The sequence below is a fragment of the Salmo salar genome, chromosome ssa06, assembly GCF_905237065.1.
Source record: "Salmo salar chromosome ssa06, Ssal_v3.1, whole genome shotgun sequence".
NCBI classification, from domain to species: Eukaryota; Metazoa; Chordata; class Actinopteri; order Salmoniformes; family Salmonidae; genus Salmo; species Salmo salar.
In genome coordinates this window covers 78,224,932-78,251,743 of record NC_059447.1, presented here as the reverse complement: position 1 = coordinate 78,251,743, position 26,812 = coordinate 78,224,932, and the positions used below count along the sequence as shown (strand labels likewise).

General features: G+C 40.5%; 1 protein-coding gene across 1 annotated transcript; it reads right to left on the bottom strand.

The window, feature by feature from the left end:
• Positions 1–114: 114 nt before the first annotated feature.
• Positions 115–26,812, bottom strand: tdrd6a (tudor domain containing 6a). The gene is made up of 17 exons (XM_014205831.2): positions 26,419–26,812; positions 20,958–21,005; positions 14,746–20,723; positions 14,411–14,538; positions 14,204–14,284; positions 14,022–14,067; positions 13,820–13,887; positions 13,504–13,558; positions 13,166–13,248; positions 13,010–13,079; positions 12,822–12,901; positions 12,638–12,686; positions 12,483–12,559; positions 4,495–4,528; positions 4,293–4,369; positions 3,581–3,632; positions 115–1,001 (listed from the first exon to the last, which is right to left on the bottom strand). Exons 3-17 carry the CDS (start codon positions 20,639–20,641, stop codon positions 883–885), a joined length of 6,915 nt encoding a protein of 2,304 aa, XP_014061306.2. The 5' UTR covers positions 20,642–20,723; positions 20,958–21,005; positions 26,419–26,812; the 3' UTR covers positions 115–882.

The window sequence follows — 26,812 nt, the reverse complement described above, 5'->3', positions numbered from 1 at the left end:
GTGAAGATTATGAACTCTTTGTAGTAATGTCATCAAATAATGCAAACAGCATTGACACTAGACTGCTGAGGACATTGTAGTAGTAGTGGTGGTGTGACAAGATTAAAAACAATCATAGCTGCTGGTAGGACAAAGAGAACGACATGTGGAAGGAAGTGCAAGATTATGTATTGTGTAAACAAAAAATTCTCAGAACACACTGCACATTTCTATACAGGAACAAACATCTTGTGAAAGCCTTTCATTGTCCATATTCAATGTTTAAACGTCAACAATAATTGAATATGGAAATATATAGAACTTTGGCAAAATGACTCAAACTAAACAGATCAATTGTGCAGTGTTCCATAAATACACTAGGCTGACAGACACTGGATGAAAGGAGTTTCCATTTAGAATACTGATGAAACATATTGCAACAACCATCCAAAGACAGTGTCATGTTATTTCAAAGATTGTCAATTTTTCTAAACTTGGTATGGACAGAGTAGTATACTACAAAGCACAATTAAGGAGTTTGCCAGCTAACTAATATATATTAAAAAGAATAATTGGCATAGTCTAATTGATTCAGCCAACTAAAACATCTAAATTTCACTTTTTTTATATTCCAGAAAATCAATAGCCATTTCTGGTTGCTTATCAAAGTTAGCTGGCTAACTCATTGAACCTGCTTTGTAGTAAACCCTCTGAGGTATTTCTGATCTAGAGACAAATGGCTAACTTGAGCGAAATGAGGTGACGATGGGTGCTTACAGCTAAATAAAGGAAAAAGCAAAAGCAAATTACCAAATAAACTAGACACAGAATGCAAACAAAATGCCACTGAACAGATTGATTTAACATGGAATAGAACCGAATGTGTGCCTGCACAGCAACACACTAGTCACTGGACTGGCTTTGTTCCTGGGTGGTCCGAGACTCTGACACAAAGATGATGTCATCATCGGAGTTCTCCTCCACTCTCAGGCTGAGATGGGTCACCTGTGACATCACAACTTCTGTATGGGAGAAAGGTGAGGGCAGAGAGATGTGATAAGAAAATCAGAAATACAAATATCCTATTTTTCCTGGTTAGGAATGGTTGATCATATCAATGAGCTCTAGGCCCTCTATTCTTTTCACCAATGACCTGCCACTGGCAATAAACAAAGCATGTGTGTGTCCATGTATGATGATGATGCCCTTCCTTTTTTCCACATTGTTACGTTACAGCCTTATTCTAAAATGTATGACATAAATGTTCTCAATCTACACACAGTACCCTATAAATGACAAAGCGAAAACAAGTTACCATATATAAATAAGTATTCAGACCCTTTGCTATGAAATTCAAAATTGAGCTCAGGTGCATCCTGTTTCCATTGATCATCCTTGAGATGTCTCTACAACTTGGGAGTCCACCTGTGGTAAGTTCAATTGATTGGAGGTGATTTGGAAAGGCACATATCTGTCTATATAAGGTCCCACAGTTGACAGTGCATGTCAGAGCAAAATCCAAGCCTTGAGGTCAAAGACAGGATTGTGTCAAGGTAAAGATCTGGGGAAGGGTACCAAAAAAATTCTGTAATACTGAAAGTCTCCAAGAACACAGTGGCCTCAATTTTTAAACCGGAAGACGTTTGAAACTCCCAAGACTCTTCTTAGAGCTGGCCGCCCGGCCAAACTGAGCAATCGGGGAGAAGGGCCTTGGTCAGGGAAGTGTTCAAAAAGCCGATGGTCACTTAGAGCTTCAGAGTTCCTCTGTGGAGATGGGAGAACCTTCCAGAAGGACAACCATCTCTGCAGCACTCCGCCAATCAGGCCTTTATGGTAGTGGCCAAACAAAGCCACTCCTCAGTAAAAGGCACGACAGCCCACTTGGGAGTTTGCCAAAAGGCACCTAAAGGACTCTCAACAACCACAGCTAATGAAGTCACTGAAACCCTTAAGAGTCGCAATCTATTTTGGAATGGGTGGCCAGTAATAAACTGGTCCTGAACATCTCTTAAAGAGCATTGTATTTGGTACAAATAATTCCCTAAATTCTAGACCTCAGCTGAATTTGGTAATGAATGGTTTCATTACTTAGCGTTACCTTAGATTGTAAACAGTCACGGTCAAAAGAAATTCAATGGCTGTAAAGATGGGGAGAGGTCTGTCCTCAAAGAGATGCTCTGCTTTATTGACACCACACTCCAAAAAGCAAGTCCTGCACGCTCTAGTTTTGTCTTATCTTGACTTTCATAGAGTCGTGTGGTCGAGTGCTGCAATGAAAGACCTAAAGCTGCAGCTGGCCCAGAACAGAGCAGCACGTCTTGCTCTTCATTGTAATCAGAAGGCTAATATAAATACTATGTATGCCAGTCTCTCTTGGCTAAGAGTTGAGGAAAGACTGACTATGTTTTGAAAATTCCAAATTGTTAGCATAGTCAACTTACACACAGCTCTGACACACACACACTTACCCCACCAGGAGTCTTTTCACAGTCCCCAAATCCAGAACAAATTCAATAAAAAGTGTACAGTATTATATAAAGCCATTATTGCATGGAACTCCCATCTCATATTGCGCAAATGAACAGCAAACCTGGTTTAAAAAAAACAGATAAAGCAACCCCTCACTGCACAACGCCTCTCCCTATTTGACCGAGACTAGTTTGTGTGTATGTATTGACATGTAGGCTGTGTGAGCCATTTTTAAATTGATGTAGTTCTGTCCTTGAGCTGTTCTTGTTTATTAATGTTCTGTATTACCGTAAATTCCGGACTATAAGCCGCAACTTTTTTCCCAGGCTTTGAACCTCGCTGCTTAAACAATGACGTGGCTAATATATGGATTTTTCCCGCTTTCAATTTTTTCTCTCCAAAAAAACACATTCTGTGACGTGCTCAGTTTTTTGGCGGCATGAAGCTTTCATTAGACCAATGAAATTGCCGAACGGGTTAAGGTCAAACAACTTTTTTGTTTACTGTTTAGATTAAATCGAGCGCTCTCAAAACTTCCCATCATTCTGATTACGGTAGTCATTTTGTCACCCTCATCGTGGCAAAGACACAGAGAAATGCATAGGATGCAGCTTTCAAGTTGAAGGCGATTGATCTGGCTGTTGGAAAAGGAAATAGAGCTGCTGCACGGGAGCTTGGTCTTAATGAGTCGATGATAAGACGTTGGAAACAGCAGTGTGAGGAATTGACTCAGTGCAAAAAGACAACTAAAGCCTACTGCTAATTTCTTATTTTTTGTTACAAGCCGTGTTTCGTTAAAGCCTGTGTAAAGTTCATTTGTTTCAATGTACCGGTAGGCACCTGCGGCTTATAGACATGTGCGGCTTATTTATGTTCAAAATAATATTTTTTTAATTCAGTGGGTGCGGCTTATATTCAGGTGCGCTTAATAGTCCGGTATGTCATGTTTTGTATGGACCCCAGGAAGAGTAGCTGCTGCTTTTGTAACAGTTAATGGGGATCCTAATGAAATACCAAATGAGTGTCAGAAATGAAAAAAAATTAAAAAGTAATATCCCTTCATTGGCCTGTTTTATCAGACAGTATTATTGACCAACTAGTAACTATGGATCCCGAAGATATGAACACATACCTGCAGAGTCTTCGCCAGGAAAAGACATCTCTTGCTCAAGCTGCACATCATTCTTAAATTAAATAGAAAATCATTAGTGTCATTCAAAGTTCAGACAATGAGTGCGGTTACATGCACACAATAATGTGATTATTGATAGTCAGATTATTATAGTTTAATTAAAATGTTTGCATGCTTTCAAGAAGAACGATTTCCCTAATAATCCGGTTTACACGGAATCAGGCTACCTGATGTCACTGATAAATGAAAAAAATATATATATAATAAATAAATAAATCACTCCTCAAAACAAATGTACCACAGTGAACATGTTATTTTTGGGAAGCATATTTGACTCAGAGTTTGGACATAAAGTTTGTATGTGAAAACTAAGACGCATACATTGTTGTTCCGAACACACTTCTACACGCGCTAAAGAGGGAGGCTCACTTGGCTGGTGCTAGCACATGCGCAGATCAAATACATCGCTGGAACACCGATCAAAGTCTTAACATTTCTTAACAATTCGAAAGATTGCTCAGAAAACCAGGTGTTTTAATCGACATATGCCAACTTCGATTTTGACCTTACAAGAAGTAGAGTAAGGCGTTTACATGACTATTTCATAATCTGACTACCGCCATAATCAGTTTAATATTGAAATATTAGTGTGCATGTTAACCTACTCACTGAAGAAGCACCCCTCCCTCCAGTGTTACTCAACACTTGTTACCTTGTCCTGTGTAGCAGCACTGGATACTACCTCCACATCGGTCGCCTCTTCAATCTCAGCAAACTGTTCTGCATAATCTACAAAGACATTTACACTGACAATTCACATCAACAAGTCACTAAACACATAAACAGTCATCCCACAATTGAGAAAATGTCTGAGTTTGTTTTGGAAGTCTGTTGTGTAAAGAGAAATCTTATACCTGAACAGACTTCTTCATGACAGAGCAGATCATCCTAAAATGGCATAGAATAATATTAGTTAAAGTTTGTTGCAGAAAATGTTAAGATACCCCTCTACTACAACTCAACTAACATATACACACATATACATACACACACACACACAGCAAAAAAAGAAACGTACTCTCACTGTTAACTGTGTTTATTTTCAGCAAACTTAACATCTGTAAATATTTGTATGAACATGACAAGATTCAACAACAGACATAAACTGAACAAGTTCCACAGACATGTGACTAACAGAAATTGAATAATGTGTCCCTGAACAATGGGGGGGTCAAAATCAAAAGTAACAAAATCGGTATCTGGTGTGGCCACCACCTGCATTAAGTACGGCAGTGCATCTCCTCATGGACTGCACCAGATTTACCAGTTCTTGCTGTGAGATGTTACCCCACTCTTCCACCAAGGCACCTGCAAGTTCCCAGACATTTCTGGGAGGGAATGGCCCTAGCCCTCACCCTCTGATCCAACAGGTCCCAGATGTGCTCAATGGGGTTGAGATCCGGGCTCTTCGCTGGCCATGGCAGAACACTGACATTCCTGTCTTGCAGGAAATCACACACAGAACAAACAGTATGGTTGGTGGCATTGTCATGTTGGAGGGTCATGTCAGGATGAGCCTGCAGGAAGGGTACCACGAGGGAGGAAGATGTCTTCCCAATAACGCACAGCGTTGAGATTGCCTGCAATGACAAGCTCAGTCCGATGATGCTGCGACACACTGCCCCAGATCATGGACCTTCCACCTCCAAATCGATCCCGCTCCAGAGTACAGGCCTCGGTGTAACGCTTATTCCTTTGACAATAAACGCAAATCCGACCATCACCCCTGGTGAGACAAAACCGCGGCTCGTCAGTGAAGAGCACTTTTTTGCCAGTCTTGTCTGGTCCAGCGACAGTGGGATTGTTCCCATAGGTGACATTGTTGCCAGTGATGTCTGGTGAGGACCTGCCTTACAACAGGCCTACAAGCACACAGTCCAGCCTCTCTCAGCCTATTGTGGACAGTCTGAGCACTGATGGAGGGATTGTGCGTCCCTGGTGTAACTCGGGCATGTTCAGATGTCCCGATCCTGTGCAGGTGTTTTTCATTTTTTTTAAATGTAATATCCGAAACATACAATATACTTGCAGTGAAGCCGCTCAACAACTACATCATACCAGTCATCCAACAGACTCCCATGCAGAGCGACACACAGAAGCATCCAGGGTCAATGCCCTGCTCAAGGGCACGTTGACAGATCTCCCACCAGGCCAAAAAATGTGAACCCGAACCCCCCCAAGATCCCCCCTCCCCCCACAGTTACCCAAAAGCTGCCCCTCAATCATTCGAGACCCCTCCCACAGCCCCCCCCAGAAGAAAAATAAACAATTCCACTCCCCACCAAGAACCCCCAAATGCACCAACAACCAAGAAAATGAGATATATATATATATTCTTTTTAAACAAAGGGCATCAAGGACAACTAAAATCATAACAGCAATGCCAAATGTATATGTTTGTGCGCATGTCTGGCACTATTACATGTATGTGTGTGTTCTTGTATGCGTTTATTGAATGAGTGTGTATATGCATATGTACAAACACCTGCATGTCGTCAACCTCAGGCAAACCAGCATTAGTTGTAAAAACACTGCCCCCCCAGTGTCATTCAAACGTACTTTTTATTATGTTTTATTTTGACTTTTATCTTTGACCATCATTCTAACTCCACTCCCACATCCCAGCCCATTCCATCTATCTCTGCTGGCCACCCACTTCGGGTTTCTACACAACACATATCTTGCAACTATGCTGTGATGTTTCATGTACAATTTCAATCTATCGAATAGAATCCACAGATTGCAAGTTGAAGACAAATACTTTTACTAAGAGTATTAGTACAGTTACATTTGTCATTTAGCAGACGCTCTTATCCAGAGCGACTTACAGTAGTGAATGCATACATTTCATGCATTTTCTTTTGTACTGGCCCCCCGTGGGAATCGAACCCACAACCCTGGCAAACACCATGCTCTACCAACTGAGCCACAGGGAGCCACAGGGAAGCCAGTAATTAACTGACCCGGTCTCTCCAGATCTCCTAACAGTACTATTTCTAGGGTCAATTTTAGATCCATGCTATGCATTTTCAGCCATTCCTGAACCTGAGACCAGAAATAGAGCCTACCTGAGGGCAATACCAAAATATATTGTCTATTGATTCTGTATCCTCACAAAATCTGTAGAACTTCGATGATTTTATGCCTCAAATATTCAACATTTTGTTGGTGGCAAGAATTCGATATAATAATTTCAGCTGAAAAGCCCGAAGTCTTGATATATATATATCTATCTATCTCTCAACTTATACACCCTGTACCATGGAATCAGTACAAAAATCTCTTCCCAACTATTTTGCAATCTGTATGGCACAGTTGTCAACATCCTGGTCCTCAAATGAAACTGGTATACTTTCCTATTTATGCTATTTTTATTCCTCCGCAAGTTTTGATCCTTTACATTGGGCAGACAGACCAGTTCCCTACCTCCTCCCGCTGCCACCTGCCTCCTCCATTTTTGGGGTAATGCTGTAATCAATTGGTTGTACTCTTGGATTGAGCAGACCTTCCTGTACAATTCTGATAACTCCATGAAGGACATAACTCTACCATTCCAATTTACAATATCATTTAAGGACAAAATACCATTTTCAAACATCTTTCCAATAAATACAGGTATTTTATCAACCAGCACATTTGAGTAGAGCCATAATATTTGTTCTCTTTTCAGGGGGATGAAATTGAAATTGTAGCCAGCTCTGCAATGCTTGTTAGAAAAAGAGAGATACTTTGAAAAAAGTATAATTTTCAATTAATTAAAAATGAGACATGGCAATCTGCAAAGGCAAAAAGGCAATTTTTTTAAAACAATGGATGAGCTTTACTTAGTAATCTACTTGAGAACAATTTAGGGTTCAAATAAAACGTTTTAATAAGTGAAGCTTTTAGAGAGAGGTTTAGTGCTTTTATATTTAAATCATCTCAACCCACCCAATCCATATTCATTATATAGATAGGCACGCTTTATTGTCTGATTTAGCATCCCAGAAAGCGAAATATTTTTTGCTCATATAATTTGAAAAAACGAATCATCAGGAGTAGGCAGCGCCATAAGTGGGTCAACTGAGATATGACTAAGGAGTTAATCAAGGCAATCTTTCCATAAATAGACAGGTATTTACCTCTCCATAGTTGCAGGATCTTGTCTATTTAAAAAAAAAAAAAATAAACAAAAAAAAAAAAAAGAAAATCTATTGAAATTCATTGTGGAGAGCTTATTTAAACATTTTGTGATATGAATACCAAGTATATCTACTTCACCATCAGCAAATTTTATAGGTAAACTGCAGGGTAATGTAAAAGTTGTATTTTCTAAAGATCCAATACGTGATATTGTACACTTATCATAATTAGGTTTTAGTCCAGAGAGTACAGAAAAGTTATCTAGATCGTCAATGAGATATTGCAGGAATCTAGCTTTCGGACTTAATATAAAACTTCGTCGTCGGCATACATGGACACCTTTGCTTTTAAGCCTTGGATTTCTAATCCTCTAATGTAGTTATTGGATCTGATTTTAATAGCTAGCATTTCGATAGCCAACGAATAGATATGGTGAGAGGACACCCTTGTTTAACTCCTTCTTGACAATTCAAAACTCTGAGAAGAAGCCGTAATTTACTACTTTACACCTGGGGTTGCTATACATAATTTTACCCATTTTATAAAATAATTACCGAAATTGAAAAATAGAGGCATTTATAAATAAAATCCAGTCTTACTTTATCAAATGCCTTTTCAAAATCCGCTTTAAATACCAGGCCTGGCTTTTTAGATTATTCATGATGTTCTATTATTTCTAGTTGTTGTCGTATATTATCTCCAATGTATCATCCACACAAAAAACCTGTCTGATCAGGATGAACAATACCTGGTAAAACCCTTTTAATTCTGAGTGCTATGCATTTCGCTAGAATTTTTGCATCACAATATTGAAGTGTAAGGGGCCTCCAGTTTTTTTTTTTTAGATAGACTGGGTCTTTATATTTGCCATCTGGGTCTTGTTTAAATAGAGAAATCAGACCTTCCTGCTGAGTACCTGACAGACTACCATTTCTATAAGAGTAGTTAAAACAATGGAGCTTTTAGTATATCAAAAAAGGCTTGATATACCTCTACCGGTATGCCATCAAGCCCTGGGGTTTTTTCAGACTGAAAGGATTTAATAGCCTCAAAAAGTTATTCCTTTAATTTGGCATTCGCACTGATCTTTCTGTACATTTGTTAATTTTCAATTTTTTATATTATTTGGAAAGAATTCCTTACCGTAATCTTCATTCAGCGGGAGAGGATGAGACAGAAAAGAGAACATCTGCCTAAAATAATTAGCTTCCTCTTTTAAAATATCATTCGGAGAATAATAGATGACTCAGTCTTCAGTAACGGGTTTCTGCAAATTATTTTTGTTAGCGTTCCTGTATTGGAGATTATTTTGTGCATTTTTCTCCATATTCCACCCAGTTTGCTTTATTTTTGTAATAGATTACATTAGATCGTTTTTAAGTTCCTCAAGTTATTTTTGTTTTTCCTGTAACTTATTTTGCATCTCTGTAGTATTGTTTTTATTGCTATCTACCTGTACTATTAGTTCATGGATTTCCCTTGTTAGTCTTGTCTCTTTAGCCAGAAACTGCTTTAATTATTGAATGACCTCTAAAAGGTACATTTAAAGGTATCCCCCAAACAATAAAGGGATTTGCCAAACCTATATTATACTGGAAAAATTCTGTTATAAATTATTTTGTCTTAGTTAAAAATAAGTTGTCCTCCAGTAAACTTTGATTACATTTCCAATATCCCCATCCACGTGGAAAATCTATAAGAGTTATGTGAATGCCAATTAGATGATGATCTGATCACATTCTGTCTCCTATTAAAACTTTTTTAACCTTTGATGCAAGAGAGAAAGAGACAAGAAAGTAGTCAAGACGACTAGCTTGATTAAGTCTCCTCCATGTATATCTCACTAGGTCTGGGTTTTTTAGTCTCCAAATATCCACTATTTCTAATGTATCCATAATATTTGTGATTTCCTTAAGGGCACGGTGATGATAGTTTGTAGAGTGATTACCTTTACGGTCCATTGAGGTACTTAACACTGTGTTATAGTCTCCTACCATAATGATTTGATCATTTGTTGCCTGTAAGTTCAATAAATTGGTATAAATGTTTTCGAAGTATGGATCATCCTGATTTGGGCCAAATCTCTTTTTCGAATGAGCCAAATCTCTTTTTCGACCACAGTCATATTAAAAAAGGATCCACCTTCCTTGAAAATCATTCCTGACCATTTACACAGGTTGACATTTTTGTTAATTAATAAATCACACCTTTTGAGTTCCTTTGTCCATGACAGAAAATGATTTCACCACCCCATTCCTTTTCCCACGCAACTTCATCTAAGAATGTAGAGTGAGTTTCCTGTAAACAGTATATGTTATATTCCTTTTCTTTTAGCCATGTAAAGACTGATCTTTTTTATAATCTGCTAAACCATTACAATTATAACTGGCTATACTTATTTCAGCCCTTACCATAAGTAGATACTATTCCCAGTCTAAATTGACAATAATTAGAACTTGTAAAAAGTTACTGCTATCAGAGGTATTATGACGGTCAAAATTAGAGCTTTCAAATGTCTGATATTTAGAATTCAAGTAAAAGGTTCTAGCAATATTTGTTTTATTCCCTTGTCTGTTTGCCTGTGAGCCAATGCCACAGATGTTGGAAAATTGAGACAAGATGTGTGTAGTAAATCTGAGTAGGTTGATGTGTATGATATTGGATGTGATTTAGTGAGTGTGTACGATGCCTGTATAAGAGTAAGACTATAATGTGTGATGTCCAAATAAATAATAACTTCGCCAATTTGCATGGATGAGTGTCTATGTGTGTAACATCTAGTGCGTATAGCCTTAATATTTCATGATGATAATTGTAATCCATATCGTATCACCGTCATAGTTGCATCATAATTACATTTATCATTGAAAAACACATCCCAGCATTTCCATAGCAATTGATGTTTCACATGATCATGAGACCTTGCATTACTCTAGAGACGGCTTCACTACAGTACAAATGTATTCCGTACAATGTTATTATTCCTCAATGCCCCTATTCTGATATCTTCCCCTTGCTTGTTGTAAACATATATAAACCTGTAGACAAATAGACAAACAAAACACATTCAATTATAAAACAGTTCGACAATAGAGAGAGGGAGAGTAGAGAAAAGCAAGTGAGAAGAGAGAGAGAGAGATCAGGTGTGTGTAAGCGAGCATGTAATTGAGTACGTGTGTTCATATCCACTTCATAGTGTTCAGATATTTTTACAGTTCCAATACTTTCTTTTTTTCGTAACCTGAAGTCCCTGTAGAATTTAGTACAGCCATGGTGTTATGGAGCCGTCTCGGAATAGCTGTCCATCTATAAAGAGTTGGTCCACAATGAGAAAGGCAGGCTTACCCTTCTCCCTTTGTTGCCTTTGTACCGGATACAGTCTCTTACGACATTTGTTTATCTCCCTTGGAAATTGGTCATTGAGACCAAATTTGGTCCCTTTAAGCTCCCTTCCCCTGCTTTTGATCAGCTCCTTTTGTTGGTTGTGTTCAAATTTTGCGATGATTGGTCAGGGACTCGGTGGAAAGCCACCTTGCTTGCAGTCTCGATAGGAAGTTTCAAGGCGGATTGCATGAATTCTCTGATCGCGCCCTTTGGATTAGTCCTCATGCCTCAGGAATCCCAGAAAAAAAATGGATTCACGCATGCTACGACTTTGTATGTCTAGTAGCAACTCCATCACCCCATTTTCCCTGAGTAGACAATCCATGTTGGAACCGTGGATTTTTACCTTGGCTGTCAGTGCCTTGTTCTCTCCTTGGAGCGTGAGAATTTCACTCTGGCTAAACTCCAAACTCCCCCTCAGCCCTGCTACATCCTGAGGTAGTTGAATCTTTCCATGATGGAGTATGTTGTTCCTCCATAGCGTAAAACTGTTGGTACTCATCAATTTCCCTCAGGCTCTCCTTGGAATCCAGATAGGCTCTACACTGCAAACAGTTGTTTTCCGAAAAGATAACAATGAGTCTTTCTCAAGACGATGACAGGCGTCTGTAGTACAGCGAGCTAGCACTCGCAGAATCCACGCAAGAAAATGGAACACAAACTTGCAGTCCCAGCCGTGAAGGCTAACCACGTCGTGGAATCCTTAGTGACAAAACTTTAGTTCTGATTAAAATTGATTTAGTGAAAAAAATTTAACAAACAACAAACTGAGCGTAGACAGTACAATGTTCTGTTGCGCGCTCTGATGACGTATCTTATCCTGTGCAGGTGTTGTTACACATGGTCTGCCACTGCGAGGACGATCAGCTGTCCATCCTGTAGCGATGTCTTAGGCGTCGCACAGTACAGACATTGCAATTTATTGCCCTGGCCACATCTGCAGTCCTCATGCCTCCTTGCAGCATGCCTAAGGCACGTTCACGCAGATGAGCAGGGACCCTGGGAATCTTTCTTTTAGTGTTTTTCAGAGTTAGTAGAACGGCCTCTTTAGTGTCCTAATTGTTCATAACTGTGACGTTAATTGCCTACTGTCTGTAAGCTGTTAGTGTCTTAATGACCGTTCCACAGGTGCATGTTCATTCATTATTTATGGTTCATTGAACAAGCATGGGAAACAGTGTTTAAACCCTTTACAATGAAGATCTGTTTAGTTATTTGGATTTTTACAAATGATCTTTGAAAGACAGGGTCCTGAAAAAGAAACTTCCCAATTTCACTGCACCTTTTATAGACTGTGTACGTCACGAATAGAATTCGATTTGAAGAGTTCTGTTACCTTGTCCTGTGTGGGAGCACTGGATGTAACCTCCACAACAGTTGCCTCTTGAGCATCAGTTCTCTGTTCTGTGGACACTACAAAAGGCATTTACATTGGCATCAATAACTACACAGAAATACTACAGCCTGAATCCACAAAATGTCATCACAAACCTAAACAGTCTTCATCAGGACTAGACTTTGATTCCCCTCGAAGGTCATCCTAAAAATGAACAGAAATCATAAGCGTCGCAATGCCTACCTGGTTAAATAAAGGTGAGAAGAAAAAAAAAAGGGGGGGATACAAAAAAAACAATGCAACAACTCCTCTCTACTGTACCACTACAAATATGTTTACCCTTTCCTGCGGGGTAGCACTTGATATACCATCTGCATAGGTTTCTTTCTTAATCTCAGCACCATCATCTGTGGATGTAACTGTAAAGGATATTTACGTTCATAATTTAAAATCAACAAAACAATAAGAGTGCCTTTGTCCATGTATGGATTTGTCTGACACCAATCAAATCAGATGTGATCACATACCTAAACAGTCTCCAATGAGACATGAAGTCACTTCTCTAAGACATGAGGGGTCTTCCTCAAGCACGTCATCCTAAAATGTAACCAAATATTAAGAGTATTCATAGTTCCGTTTTATGATGACAATGTGAATGTCACTTATTATAACCAACCTCTTACCTTATTATCCTGTGTGGGAACACTGGATACAACTTCTACATCAGTTGCTGGTTCAATATCAACTAGCTGTTCTGAAAGCACGTCTGCAAGGGCATTGATCATGTTCAGAAACAGTACTTTTTTGGTTGTTTGCATTTAGCTAAACCCGTCAAATGATCAAAGTTGTCAAAATGGGCTCTCGCAAGGTATAGATGAAGAGCGATGTCCAACTTCCATGTGTCTTCAGTACACCGGCATAAATTAAGACTGAGAATCAACATCACACACTCTTTGCTGATGTGTCATGTACTGCATTAGGTTTTAATCTACCATCTACAGAATTATGAAATACCACTCACCACTAGATTCATCTAATGGTGCACACACATCAGCTAGAGTAGAGTCATCCTGGACCTGCGATAGAGCATGCTGGAGTTAATTGTGAGTAACAGGAAATCATTCTCATGTGGAGGAAAAATGGGAAAACCAATGTATTAACATCTTGTTACAAAACACGCTCTAGTTTTGCACACTACAACAACGTTTTTGTACGGATCTACAATCTCAGTGTCGAGATCCACCAGAAAGCCCTATAAAATACATTTTACAATGGCTCCATTTTAAAAACAGAGAAGATGCATAGAATCGATACAAAAAGATTACAATTACACCTACCTCTGAGGCAGCCTTGCTCAGGTCATCTCCTGCAACAGTGCTGTCACTGTCATCTGTGTCTTCATGATCTATATGTTAGCAAACCTGGGATAAGACTCCAAAATAGTGCAAGACACTTTCATGTCACTGTGTTCTGTATGAAGATTAATCCTTTGAGTCATATCAAAACACTGCGTCTTTAAGAGATCTGAGACACGCTTACCACTTTCTGACCCAGCATTCGACGACGCTGTATCGAAGTCATCGCTCTGGTCAAGTTCAAAGTGTAAACATATGATGCTCAGATTAACAAACATCACAATGAAGTAAATTATAAAGGCCATTATCTCTATAGGAAATCTTTGTCATGTGAAGATGGAGGAAGAAACATTCCTTGTTACAAACCTCTTCTGGTTCTGAAGACAACGGCTCAAATATATTGTGTGGGTCTACTATCATTTCAGTGTCGTGATCCAGCAGCAGAACCTAGCGTTTAAAAAATGTATTTAGATAACAGCTCAGGGTTATATTTCAGATACAAATATATGCAGTGATACGTCTCACACATCAGTTGGTCGTTTTTAAACACAGGGTGTGGAGGAGCTTGCTTACCTTTATGGAGTCCTCAAAGATCTTCAAAATCTTTGCTTTACACCAACTCTTCTTAGCAGAGGACCAAACGACACAGGATGATGACCCAACTGGAACAGTCGGCTCAACTCTCTGAAGTTTACCAAACTCTAAAACAGACAACAAAAAAAAATGTTTATATTAAACAAACACTCCCAGTGTAATACGTACCAGAAAGTACAAAAAATGTATGTACTCTACTGCAAGTCGCTCTGGTTAAGAGTATCTGCTAAATGACAAATTTAAAATGTAACAAGTACTCAAATTTGATGGAAAAGAATCCAAAGTTCAAATAGTAAATAACGTGTAGAACTAACCAGATTCAGGTACAACAGCAGAGATGTTGACATCCTCATCTCTGATTCCAGATTCCTCTTTTTTGGTCTCCAACTCCAAAGCCAAGGTCTCCAGTTCCTCATCTTTGGTGTCTGACTCCTCTGTGACAGCATATTCTGACTTTGCACTCTCGACGACAGGCTCAGCACACAGTTTGAAAACTTCCTCATAGATGTCGTCTTGACCTTGGGAAATGTCTGAAAGAGAAGTCTGGTCAAAGTGTTCGTCGAAGTACAGACGTGACTCTGAGTCATCCAGACTGAAGGCTTTTTCCAGTACTGATACACTCCCACTTTCGTCTTTGTATACTTCCAATGTGTCCTTTTTAGCCCTTGAAACCAAGATGTCTTTGTTCCCTTGGGAGGTTGCCGCTTGAGCCTCACATGAATCTCCACTCTCTGAGAGACATTCGAGTCCTGCATCACTGGGTTCCTCACAGATGATGATGGGAATGGACTTAGTCACTTTCCCTTCGTTGGTTGTCTTTGCACTCAGACCCTGTATGGCGGTCATGGATTCTTGGATCTCAATTGTGTAAGACAGTTTTTCTTCCTCTTTGTCATGGTCAATTGACGCTGTGTTGCCAAGGTGATCAAAACACTCTGCATCTACTTGGAAACTTATCAGATCCACATCCTCTGCGTGACCTTCATCTGTTGCTTGGGTGAGTACTGAGTTGCCCTGTTGCTCATCAGAAATGTCTGCGCATTTGTCCTCATCCACTAACTCATGAGTTTCATTACGGGCCAAAGCATAGTCTTTGTCGTGCTCTCTGACGTTTTCATCTGGCTCTTCGGGTCTTGAGTTGAGCACTGCTGCCTCTTCCTCAACCAACTTAAATTCACCTACCAATGAAGGCGTGTCACCTGACATTGCAACTCCTGAAGGATCAGACTTGTCTTCGTCTTCAGACGTTTCTTTGTCAACAGAGCTCTTCCAGTACAGCTTCATAGTGTCATTTATAATTTCTTCCTCGCATTTCACCTTGAGGAAACATGTGATCCCACCCCGATTTTGACTGGATACTCTCAGAACTGTCAGGTGTAGAAGCTTGTCTTTTATGAGTTCTGATAACTGGTCAGCAGCAGTGTCATGCCAGGATCCTTGTGAATAATCAAACCCTTCAAGCTGACACTGGAACGCCTGTGGGGGAGTGTCAATGAGCACAGTTGGCATTGGCCTCACATCTTTCAGATTGACTGTAGACTCATTTCCATAGTCCACAAAGAGAATGGATAGGGCATCTACATCTTTCCTTAGGACTTCTGCACGGTACCACTGTTCATCATCCACAAATAGAGCAATGCAAGGGCTTCCAATGCACAGAGTTTCAGTGTCAATTAACGTAGATGCCACAGCATTCCCAGCGTCTGCAACGACTTCAGTGATCTTATCAAGCTTGTCCGATTCAGCAGATTGACACCAAAAGGACTGAGGTCCATTTATAGTAGAGGCATAGACTTCTACAGTCTGTCCCTCTGAAATGTCAGGCTTACTGTAACGAGCAGTCTTAACGTCGACCAAAGTGCTCATCTCTGGTGGCACACTTCTAGCAGAAGGGCTTTGTTGGGGCTCTTCGGCCTCTTGGTTGGAGCTTTCTGATGTCTCAGGTATCACATCAGACGAGGCTGTTGGGCTGCTGGGAGATATGTTGCATGTGATTGCTTTGCTGCCATGCACTAAGCCAACCTCCCAAAAAGATCCAGACTGTTTCATGAACATGCACCCTAACCGTTTGTTACCGTTTAAACCAACTTTCTCTTTGAAGTTAGACACAACTTCCGGATTCAGTTCTGCTTGGTTTCCGACAGCTGTCACTCCACTTAGGAAGCAGAGAATACTGAACCTGGGAATTTCAAGGAAGTGTTTGTCGAGTTGACATATCTTGGAGACTGAAACTGTTGCTGTATTTCCAAAGTCTATGAACTCAACAAGAGCTGTTTCGTTTCCCAGTATTTCACTTACAACTGCACGGTACCATGACGAATCATCTGGAAACTCTGCACTGACCAAGTCTCCTTGACTCAAGTCCTTAGTGTGAATGGTTGCAGCAGTTGACTGTTCATCATTGAGTTTTTCCACAATGGAATAAATGTCGTCTTCCTCCTTGATCAACTGTACAAAGAAACTCTGTGGACTATTGCAATGTGAGACAAAGACATCGGCTACCATGCCTGGATTTATGGATTTTGAGGGCAGGTCTGAGAGTTTTGGAAGATGTTTCACCTTTGCTTTGGGAACTACAATCTCCTTTTGTGGTTCACTGAGGGATGGCTTTGGCGCTTGTGGGCCTTTCGTTTCCGCCTGAGGAATTTTTTCTGGTTGTTTCCTAGCCTCTGAACAAACTCGCTCATTAGGTCTCCTCAAAGGTACCCGTTTTTGATATGTCCTGTAGGGTGCTTGAGGGAGTTTCTCAAACTTTTGGGTGTCCTCATCTGTTTTTTGTTGTACCTCTTTAGTTGTAGACTGAGGTTTGGCCTCAAGAGCTGATGTGTGGCTGCTGGTTCCATCATGTGGTCTCCTGCTCTGGTGTAACACTTGCTCTTCTCTGTGCATCTCAAGGTTGAACTTCTCCTTTATCTTTGCATTCACTTGCATTTTCCTGTCATAGAGCTCCACCAGCAACTTGCCCCCAGGTTCTTTTGCCACCACAAGAGCCCTGAAGTTCCGGTCAGTCATACTGGTCTCAAACCAGCCGTTCACCTCACTTGTAACCTCTCCGGGGATATCAGAAAGCCCACACTGGACAGCTTGTACAGGCACAGACATGATCTCACTGGCCTCAATGGGAATGGGAAGCAGATCAGATTTTTTTACTTCCAATGTGTCGCCATAATCCACAAAGTGAACCAGGATTGTTGGATTTCTAGACTTGATCTGCCCTCTGTACCACTCTCCGTCTGTGTATTTCGCAAAGCACACAGTTCCAAAAGTTTGGGGACAGTTGGTGATCTCCAACTGGCGGCAAAGCGTGTTGATGGTCTCTGCAAGTCCTTTAACTGTATCTGCATTCCTTTTCAGCTGGCAGTAGAAGTGATTGACATTTTTCACACTTGTCACAGTGACCTCTTCTTCACTCCCCGTTTTGATGTTGTGAGTGGAGTAGTAGTAGGTGTCCAACCGGAAAGGGGAGGAAGGGACTTTTTTGGCAGGTGCACGGTTTGCCAGTCCTTTCTGAACCATCAAGTTGCAGACACTCTGAAAGGGTGTTTCCAGATCCACCACATTGAATACCACTTTCTGGGCATTGTACATGACAGCATATATGGTGCACTTCAAGACCCTGTGGTCGGATGCTGCGGTGTCCACAAAGTCCTGGAACTGTCTAATGGCATCTTCAGGCCATTCAGTGGTGTGTGAAGTAGGGAGGATAAGGTTGTACAAGCTGCAACGAAAAGCTTGACCTTTTAGTTGCACGAAGTTGGGATCTATGCGGCGCAAGTCTTGCAGGGAGACTGTCTTTGTCTGACCATAGTCTATGAACAGCACATCAACGTGCAGTGTTGCATGCTTTTGAATGACCAGGGCTCTGTACCACATTCCGTTGTCTGGGTGGCGGGCAACACAGGCAGGTTCCACAGGTTGCCCAAACTCGGTGTCAGCATAGTGCTGCTGTATGTCTTGCATGAGCCATTTTAGATGATTAGAATTTTGTGCTAGTTGGCACCAAAAGTCATTTGGACTCTCAATGTAAGACACCGTGACTTCAACTGAACTTCCTATTGGAAACAGGTATTCCTTGAAGGCAGTTCTGGACTCTTTGACAGTGGAATCGCTGGTGGACAATCCTTGAGGGCCAACACTTGCCTTGAACACATCATAAGGAATAGCACGTGGGTTCTGTGTTGTGGGGGCGATGATAGGCCTTGAAGAGGCCTTGTGAGGTGTCTTACTTGTGTCACCCTTCTCTGCAAAGCCAGCACTGCAAAGCAGCTTACTGACATCTCGCTCTCCATGTGCAGATGAGTCCATCAGTTGAACAATGTAAGCACCATGAGACTTTGCAGTTACGTGTACATCCAGGATCTTGTCTGCTATTGATTTTGTGAAGAAGTCTGTAGCATTTCGGCTCCATTTCTCTTCTTTTGGTCTAATACCGGCCAGCCTACACTTCAGTGCAAGTGCTGGCAACTCTTTAAACTTGTCAGGAAGGACTCCGAGATTGAACCAGTCAATCATCTCTGTGTTTCCGTAGTCAAAAAAGAAGACCCTGGCCTTGTGCCCAGTGACTTCAGACACAGTCGCCCTGTAAAAAGAGTTGTCTTGTGATCTGGCAGCACAATAAAGGCCAACTTTTGGACATTCGACGACTCCCGCACTGACTGGGTTGCTGTACAAATCAGCAAGATCATTCATCATTTGATTAAATGCATCTGCATACATTTGTGTATGAATCCAGAATTCTGAAGGGTTCTCCACATGTTGTATAACTGCCACGTGTGAAGAATTCAGAGGGAGATCTTCGGCAGGATACTTAGCCTGAATTTCCTTGGGATCACCAGAGCTTGGTGGTGCAGTTTCCTCAAATTTGATTCCATCTGGATGTGGAGGACTTGCACAGTTGTTGCGAACAGCATAATCTCCATGTGACTTCTCAGAGTCCAGCAAACATCTCTCCTTTGTGCCAAACAGTTTGTTGATGTTTGTGTTTTCATTCCCGTAGAGTGTTACGTAGTGGACTCCCTCTGACAGACTCTGGTACTCGAACTTTGCAATCACAGTCCTGTTCAGAAGTAGGGATTTCAGATATTCAATCTGGGCAGCCGTCCATCCAACGCCTTTGTCGATGACACCGTGGAGAGAGCAGACATAAGTGACAACAGGCATTCTAAAGAACTCTGTGGCCAGTGGTCTGATGTTCTCCGCTTGGACAAACTGTTTCTTCCCATAGTCGACATGGAGCACTTCAACCACATTATTGGCTGTAAAGACCTGTTGTAACATAGACCGATACCACCTTCCGTCACTTGCTCTTGAGGCACATGGGGAACCCAACATTTCGGGTCTGGTGATGCCCGTTTCCACTCGGCCTTCATAGTGTTGTGTAATCTGCTCCGTTAGTTTCTTCAACTCCTGAGAAAACACCTTCAACTGACAGAAGACGCGCAATGGGTTGGTTACCTCCGTGACAACAACCGTCTCTACGGTTTCCGTTTGCAGCTCTGGATACATGTAGTGCTGCTGCTTCTCAATTTGCTCACGGGTCTCTATTGGGTCATTTCTCATGGAGGACTTCTGTGGATCTTCTGTAGAGTTTGAAGCCCCACTCTGCAATGACTTTGAAACGTAGAGCTTGAACTTATCGGTGCTCAGCTTCTTAGCAAACCCCATTTCGTGCATCTGTCTAGATACGCAGGGAACATCCAGGAGGAATGTTCTATGGGGCACCAAGATGTCCTGGACACATGCATCAACCGTCTTTCCGCAGAGGGATTTCAGAAATTCTAAGGCCACTGGTGACCACCTGTTCTCAGGTGACAGGGGCAACACATTGGAGAGAACACAGAATTCTACCTCAGGGGGTAGGTGGAAAAACTCTTTCTGACCCCAAGCCAACATGCTAGTGGTGACACCAAGCATTCTCCCTTCGTCAATAAGGAACACATTGTAACTTGAGCCATTTCTTGAGACTATGCGTACCCTATACCAAGTTTCATATATCTGAACCAAGCACACATCTCCAGGATTTCCCTCCAACTCACGAAAGATTTCTCTGGGAAACTGAATGTCTTTTCGCAGGCGTTGATAGGCAATTTCTCTCTCTTGATCAAAATTGCCCCATAGCTCCACAATATCACATTGGGGATTGCAGTTCACCCTTGTTATGAGAACTGAAACGTTTGAACCTGGTGTTGGGAGCCCAGGGATTGAACACATTTTGACGTTGTCAAAGTATTCCGTCTTCCATCAACTATCAATGTCCATCCAACCAAATCCTAAATGTCAAGGTCCAATGAGTCTAAGAAAAGAAGTCAGTAGATTAAATTCAGTATTTTGGACACAGTGCCATTGAGAAACTTAGATAACAATAAAATAAAATAAATACTCAGTAAATAAGTCATTGGGAACATTGAAGGAGAATGTAGCTTTTTTCCCCCCACCTTTTACCAAATCTAAACTTATGTAAATGGTATCTTAAAAGGAAGGATCCAGAGACTTTTTTTGCGATTTAACTTGTTTTTGAGAAACTTACCCCAACCCGGCGAGTCACTTCGTCATCCTCGTTGTGCTGTACAGGGCTCTGAAAAAAAACATGAACAAATGCAGATTGAGTCGCATAAAATCGAATATAACCTTGCGGATAAAGTTCGGAATGACAAATTCATATGTCTAAAGACCTGCATCACTATAATGAGAGCTTTTCAGTTTCTAAAAGGACGTATTTGTATGTTTTCAGAGCCCCTGTACTGCACAACCAGGATAAGAACATTATCATTATAATGATAAAAGGTGGGTGCTTCTATTTGTCATATTTCAGAAATGTACAAGTGTGCATTACACGCATCTGTGATTTGGAAATGTGTTTTTGCATATCCCAACTCCCCCATAGACACCCTTGGAGAGTGGGGTCGCAGCCAGGATCTGCCATTATCAATGGCAACCCTAAACCAATTAGGGCACCGACAGATGTTGCACCTTGTCGGCTCGGGGATTCAAACTGGCGACCATTCGAATTTCTGGCCCAACGCTCTAATCGCTAATCTATCAGCTGACTCGCTGGTTGGGGTAAGATTCTCAAAAACAAGTGAAATGACAAAGAAACCTGTCTGGACCCTTCAATAACATGCCATTTACACCAACGATAGAGATTTGGTTGTAAAAAGCCAACTGATTAATCTAACGATTTGTAATATATATATATGTAATAATGTCAATTACAACAAAACTGGATGAACAATATGCACTTATTTTAACTTAATTTTATACATAAATAAAATCAATATAGTCTCAGATAAATAATGAAACATGTTCAATTTGGTTTAAATAATGCAAAAACAGTGTTGGAGAAGAAAGTAAAAGTGCAATATGTGCCATGTAAAAAAGCTAAAGTTGAAGTTCCTTGCTCAGAAGATGAAAGCTGGTGGTTCCTTTTAACATGAGTCTTCAATATTCCCAAGTAAGAAGTTTTAGGTTCTATACCATTTGTATTTCATAGACCTTTGACTATTGGATGTTCTTATAGGCACTATAGTATTGCCAGCCTAATCTCAGGAGTTGATAGGCTTGAAGTCATAAACAGCGCTGTGCTTCAAGCATTGCGAAAAGCTGCTGAAAATGGAGGAAAATGCAGTTTGAATGAATGCTTAGGAGCCTGCTGTTGCCTACCACCGCTCAGACTAGAGGTCGACCGATTAATCGGAATGGCCGATTAATTAGGGCCGATTTCAAGTTTTCATAATCAGTCATCGGTATTTTTGGACACCGATTTGCCGATTAAAAAAAAATACACCTTTACTTATCCTGTTAGGGCTAGGGGGCAGTATTGACACGGCCGGATAAAAAACGTACCCGATTTAATCTGGTTACTACTCCTGCCCAGAAACTAGAATATGCATATAATTATTGGCTTTGGATAGAAAACACCCTAAAGTTTCTAAAACTGTTTGAATGGTGTCTGTGAGTATAACAGAACTCATATGGCAGGCAAAAACCTGAGAAGATTCCTTACAGGAAGTGCCCTCTCTGACAAGTTCTTGTTCTTCTTGGCTGTTTATTGAAAACTGAGGATCTTTGCTGTAACGTGACACTTCCTACGGCTCCCATAGGCTCTCAGAACCCGGGAAAAAGCTGAATGATATCGAGGCAGCCCCTGGCTGAAAAACATTAGCGCGTTTGGATAGTGGCCGGTCAGAGTACTATGAGACTCAGGCTCGTGCACGAGGTGATCCCATGCTTTTATTTTCTCTCTCTTTGAACGTAAACACGCTTTCCCTGTCTGAATATTATCGCTTTTTTACGAGAAAAATGGCATAAAAATGGATTTTAAACAGCGGTTGACATGCTTCGAAGTACGGTAATGGAATATTTAGAATTCTTTTGTCACGAAATGCGTCGTGAGCGTGACCCTTATTTACACTTCGGATAGTGTCTTGAACGCACGAACAAAACGCCGCTATTTGGATATAACTATGGATTATTTTGAACCAAACCAACATTTGTTATTGAAGTAGAAGTCCTGGGAGTGCATTCTGACAAAGAACATCAAAGGTAATAACATTTTTCTTATAGTAAATCTGATTTTGGTGAGTGCTAAACTTGCTGGGTGTCTAAATAGCTAGCCCTGTGATGCCGGGCTATCTACTCAGAATATTACAAAATGTGCTTTCACCGAAAAGCTATTTTAAAATCGGACATATCGAGTGCATAGAGGAGTTCTGTATCTATAATTCTTAAAATAATTATGTTTTTTGTGAACGTTTATCGTGAGTAATTTAGTAAATTCACCGGAAGTTTGCGGTGGGTATGCTAGTTCTGAACATCACATGCTAATGTAAAAAGCTGGTTTTTGATATAAATATTAACTTGATTGAACAAAACATGCATGTATTGTATAACATAATGTCCTAGGTGTGTCATCTGATGAAGATCATCAAAGGTTAGTGCTTCATTTAGCTGTGGTTTGGGTTTATGTGACATTATATGCTAGCTTGAAAAATGGGTGTCTGATTATTTCTGGCTGGGTACTCTGCTGACATAATCTAATGTTTTGCTTTCGTTGTAAAGCCTTTTTGAAATCGGACAGTGTGGTTAGATTAACGAGAGTCTTTTTTAAAATGGTGTAAAATAGTCATATGTTTGAGAAATTGAAGTAATAGCATTTCTAAGGTATTTGAATAACGCGCCACAGGATTCCACTGGCTGTTACGTAGGTGGGACGATTTCGTCCCACTGGCCCTAGAGAAGTTAACTAGGCAAGTCAGTTAAGAACACATTCTTACTTTCAATGACGGCCTAGGAACTTGTTCAGGAGCAGAACGACAGATTTTTACCTTGTCAGCTCGGGGATTCAATCTTGCAACCTTACGGTTAACTAGTTCAACGCTCTAACCACCTGCTTTACATTGCACTCCACGAGGAGCCTGCCTGTTACGCGAATGCAGTAAGAAGCCAAGGTAAGTTGATAGCTAGCATTAAACTTATCTTATAAAAAACAATCAATCAATCATAATCACCAGTTAAACTAGTAATATCATCAACCATGTGTAGTTATCTAGCCTGTCCTGCTTTGCATATAAATCGATGCGGTTTGCATTCGCGAAAAAGGACTGTCGTTGCTCCAACGTGTACCTAACCATAAACATCATAAACAACATCATTTGCGAAAAAAAGCACAATCGTTGCACGACTGTACCTAACCATCAATGCCTTTCTTAACATCAATACACAGAAGTATATATTTTTAAACCTGCATATTTAGCTAAAAGAAATCCAGGTTAGCAGGCAATATTAACCAGGTGAAATTGTGTCACTTCTCTGGTGTAACTGATGGTTACACACACACACATATATATATATATATATATATATATATAAATGCTGAGCATACAATATAGCTAGTAATTGTATTAGACTTTTTTGCTCATCTTTATCAAGAGTGCCAATAGATATGGACCTGACTGTATATAAACTGATTATGCACTCATGTAAAATAAGATTGCCACTTTGAATTCCCTTGATATGCCAACATCCAGTAAGATGTGTTAAGTAGGCCTAAGCTATTTTTTATTTTATTTTTAAACCGCAATTCCTACTTCAACCTCAATCACACGGGAGATATGAACATTCAATATTAATGTAAGGGGAAAAAAACAGTGAAATGACAAAGAAGCCATTAAACTTTTCCTATTGGGTGTACTTGATAGAGCAGGGTTCCCCAGCTCATTTTATTTGGCCTCCCATGTTCTGGGCTTTTATTGTATTTTTTATTATTGTTGTTGGACATAAGATGTAAAAACACCAGCAAATCAAATCCAAGTCATTTAAAAATGTAGGAAATCTGTCCAAAGTATTCCCTCACATACTAGAGAGATACACTGAGTGTACAAAACATTAAGGACACCTGCTCTTTACATGATAAACTGACCAGGTGAATGCCATGATCCCTTATTGAGGTCACTTGTTAAATACACTACAATCACTGTAGATGAAGGGGAGGAGACAGGTTAAAGAAGGATTTTTAAGTCTTGAGACAATTGAAAGAAGGATTGTGTATGTGTGCTGTTCAGAGGGTGAATGGGCAAGACAAAATAATGAAGTGCCCTTGAACGGGTATGGTACAGTAGTAGCTGCCAGGCGCACTGGGTTGAGTGTGTCAAGAACTGAAACGCTGCTGGGTTTTTCACCCGCAACAGTTTCCTGTGTGTATCAAGAATGGTCCACCAGCCAACTTGACTTGGGAAGCAATGGATTGAACATGGGCCAGCATCCCTGTGGAATGCTTTTGGGGAGTCCATGCCCCGATGAATTGAGGCTGTTCTGAGGGCAAAAGTGGGTGCAACTCAATATTAGGAAGGTGTTCCTAATGTTTTGTATACTCAGTGTATGTGATCTTATGTAAGCAAGGTTTGAAATTATTATAGTTTTAGTCAAATGTTTTACCTTTTTGAGCTTGTTGCAATCCATTTGCAGTCTACAAATTATGTGTAATTATGTTCCGACCCCTGACCATCTGCTCAAGAAAAATGTATCAGCTAGGGGCTTAATCTAGTTGATGATCCCTGTACTAGAGAAATATAGTGGAATTCACAATCTTGATACTGTAGCTTACCTTACCCTATAACCTAGGCAATCTTTTCAAATCATTCCCATTAGCCTACTCTCTAGGAACATCATACACAATCGATAATAACCCTTCCAATGAGCAAACCTCTCATTTAGGCCGATTTTACAGACATTTTGAGGTACCACACAGACATTTAAATAATGTAACTAAGCAGGCAAATGATACAAAAGGCATCTCTTCTAAACACCTTCTAAACAGTTGTAGCCAACCAATGAAATGTTACGATACCATCAATCTCAGTCTGTCTGGTTATTTATTTCCATAAAGTCACTATCAAGTTTGACGTTACTGCCACCATGTGGGTTAAAATGGTTATGGTTAGTATTCTTATTCGACTCCACCAAGTTGACATGTATTTGTGCCATTATGGGTTCACAATCACAACAATATGTGTCGGTCAAATGTGTTTATCGTGCAGTAACATGTGGTATACCGTTTTAAAACACCAACCCTGAAAGGCGACGCTCTAACTACTAACGTTAGCTAGCTAACTACAGAACATGGCCAATGCAACTGCCTGTCGAACCAGTTGGGATAGCTAACTTAGCTGGGTAGCCATCTCAATAGCGATCTATGAACATGAATAAACCAAATTCAGTAAAAACCCGTTAACTACACAATTTCACAGTTAAAATGCCATGTGTTAGCTGACAATCCACACAAACGACTAAGGTACAATAACTATAGTAGCTAGTTTGTTAACGTTTGTTTGGCTAAAATGCGACTAAGTTAGCCGGAGCAGCGTGCAAAAGACATTAGCTAAAGAAAAGCATGCTGAAGTCAAAATAAGTTGGCTAACTAACGTTAGCTAGATGAATTTAGCGTTCATCATCCACGTCAAAATAAATATCAGTAGTAGCTAGCTGCTCACCCTTGCTTTGCAAATAGTTGTCCTTCCAGCGCTGATCAACGACGTTTCTTCAAGAAGGTAAGAACAGGCGCTTTCGAAACTTCCCTCAATTAACTCGTTAGCTACGTTATCTAACTAGGCGTCGCGCCATGGCGGGAGACTTCTCGTTCTCAAAATGAATAATAACGTTACTCACGTAATCAACGTTCGGAAGCTAGTATTATTGTGCAAGTTAAATACAATATTTGATGCGATCCGCTTATCAATAGGCTATAGCTACATTTGAAACGGTTGGAAATTTGCAAGCAGGGAAAGTAATAATATGATTTGAAGATGCCGCTGTTGTATGCAACTAGCTAGCTTCTTCTGCAGAAAGTGGAGTGAGTGACCGGATGAAAAAAAATGCAACGGCAAA

Bases quoted from the DNA above. Each gene is read 5' to 3' on its own strand.
- tdrd6a (XM_014205831.2), bottom strand. From the start codon at position 20,641: ATGTGTTCAATCCCTGGGCTCCCAACACCAGGTTCAAACGTTTCAGTT. The intron at 13,888-14,021 runs GTAAGCGTGTCT...GCTAACATATAG, and splicing joins GAATGCTGGGTCAGAAAGTG to ATCATGAAGACACAGATGAC. The intron at 13,249-13,503 runs GTGAGTGGTATT...ATGCCCTTGCAG, and splicing joins ACCATTAGATGAATCTAGTG to ACGTGCTTTCAGAACAGCTA.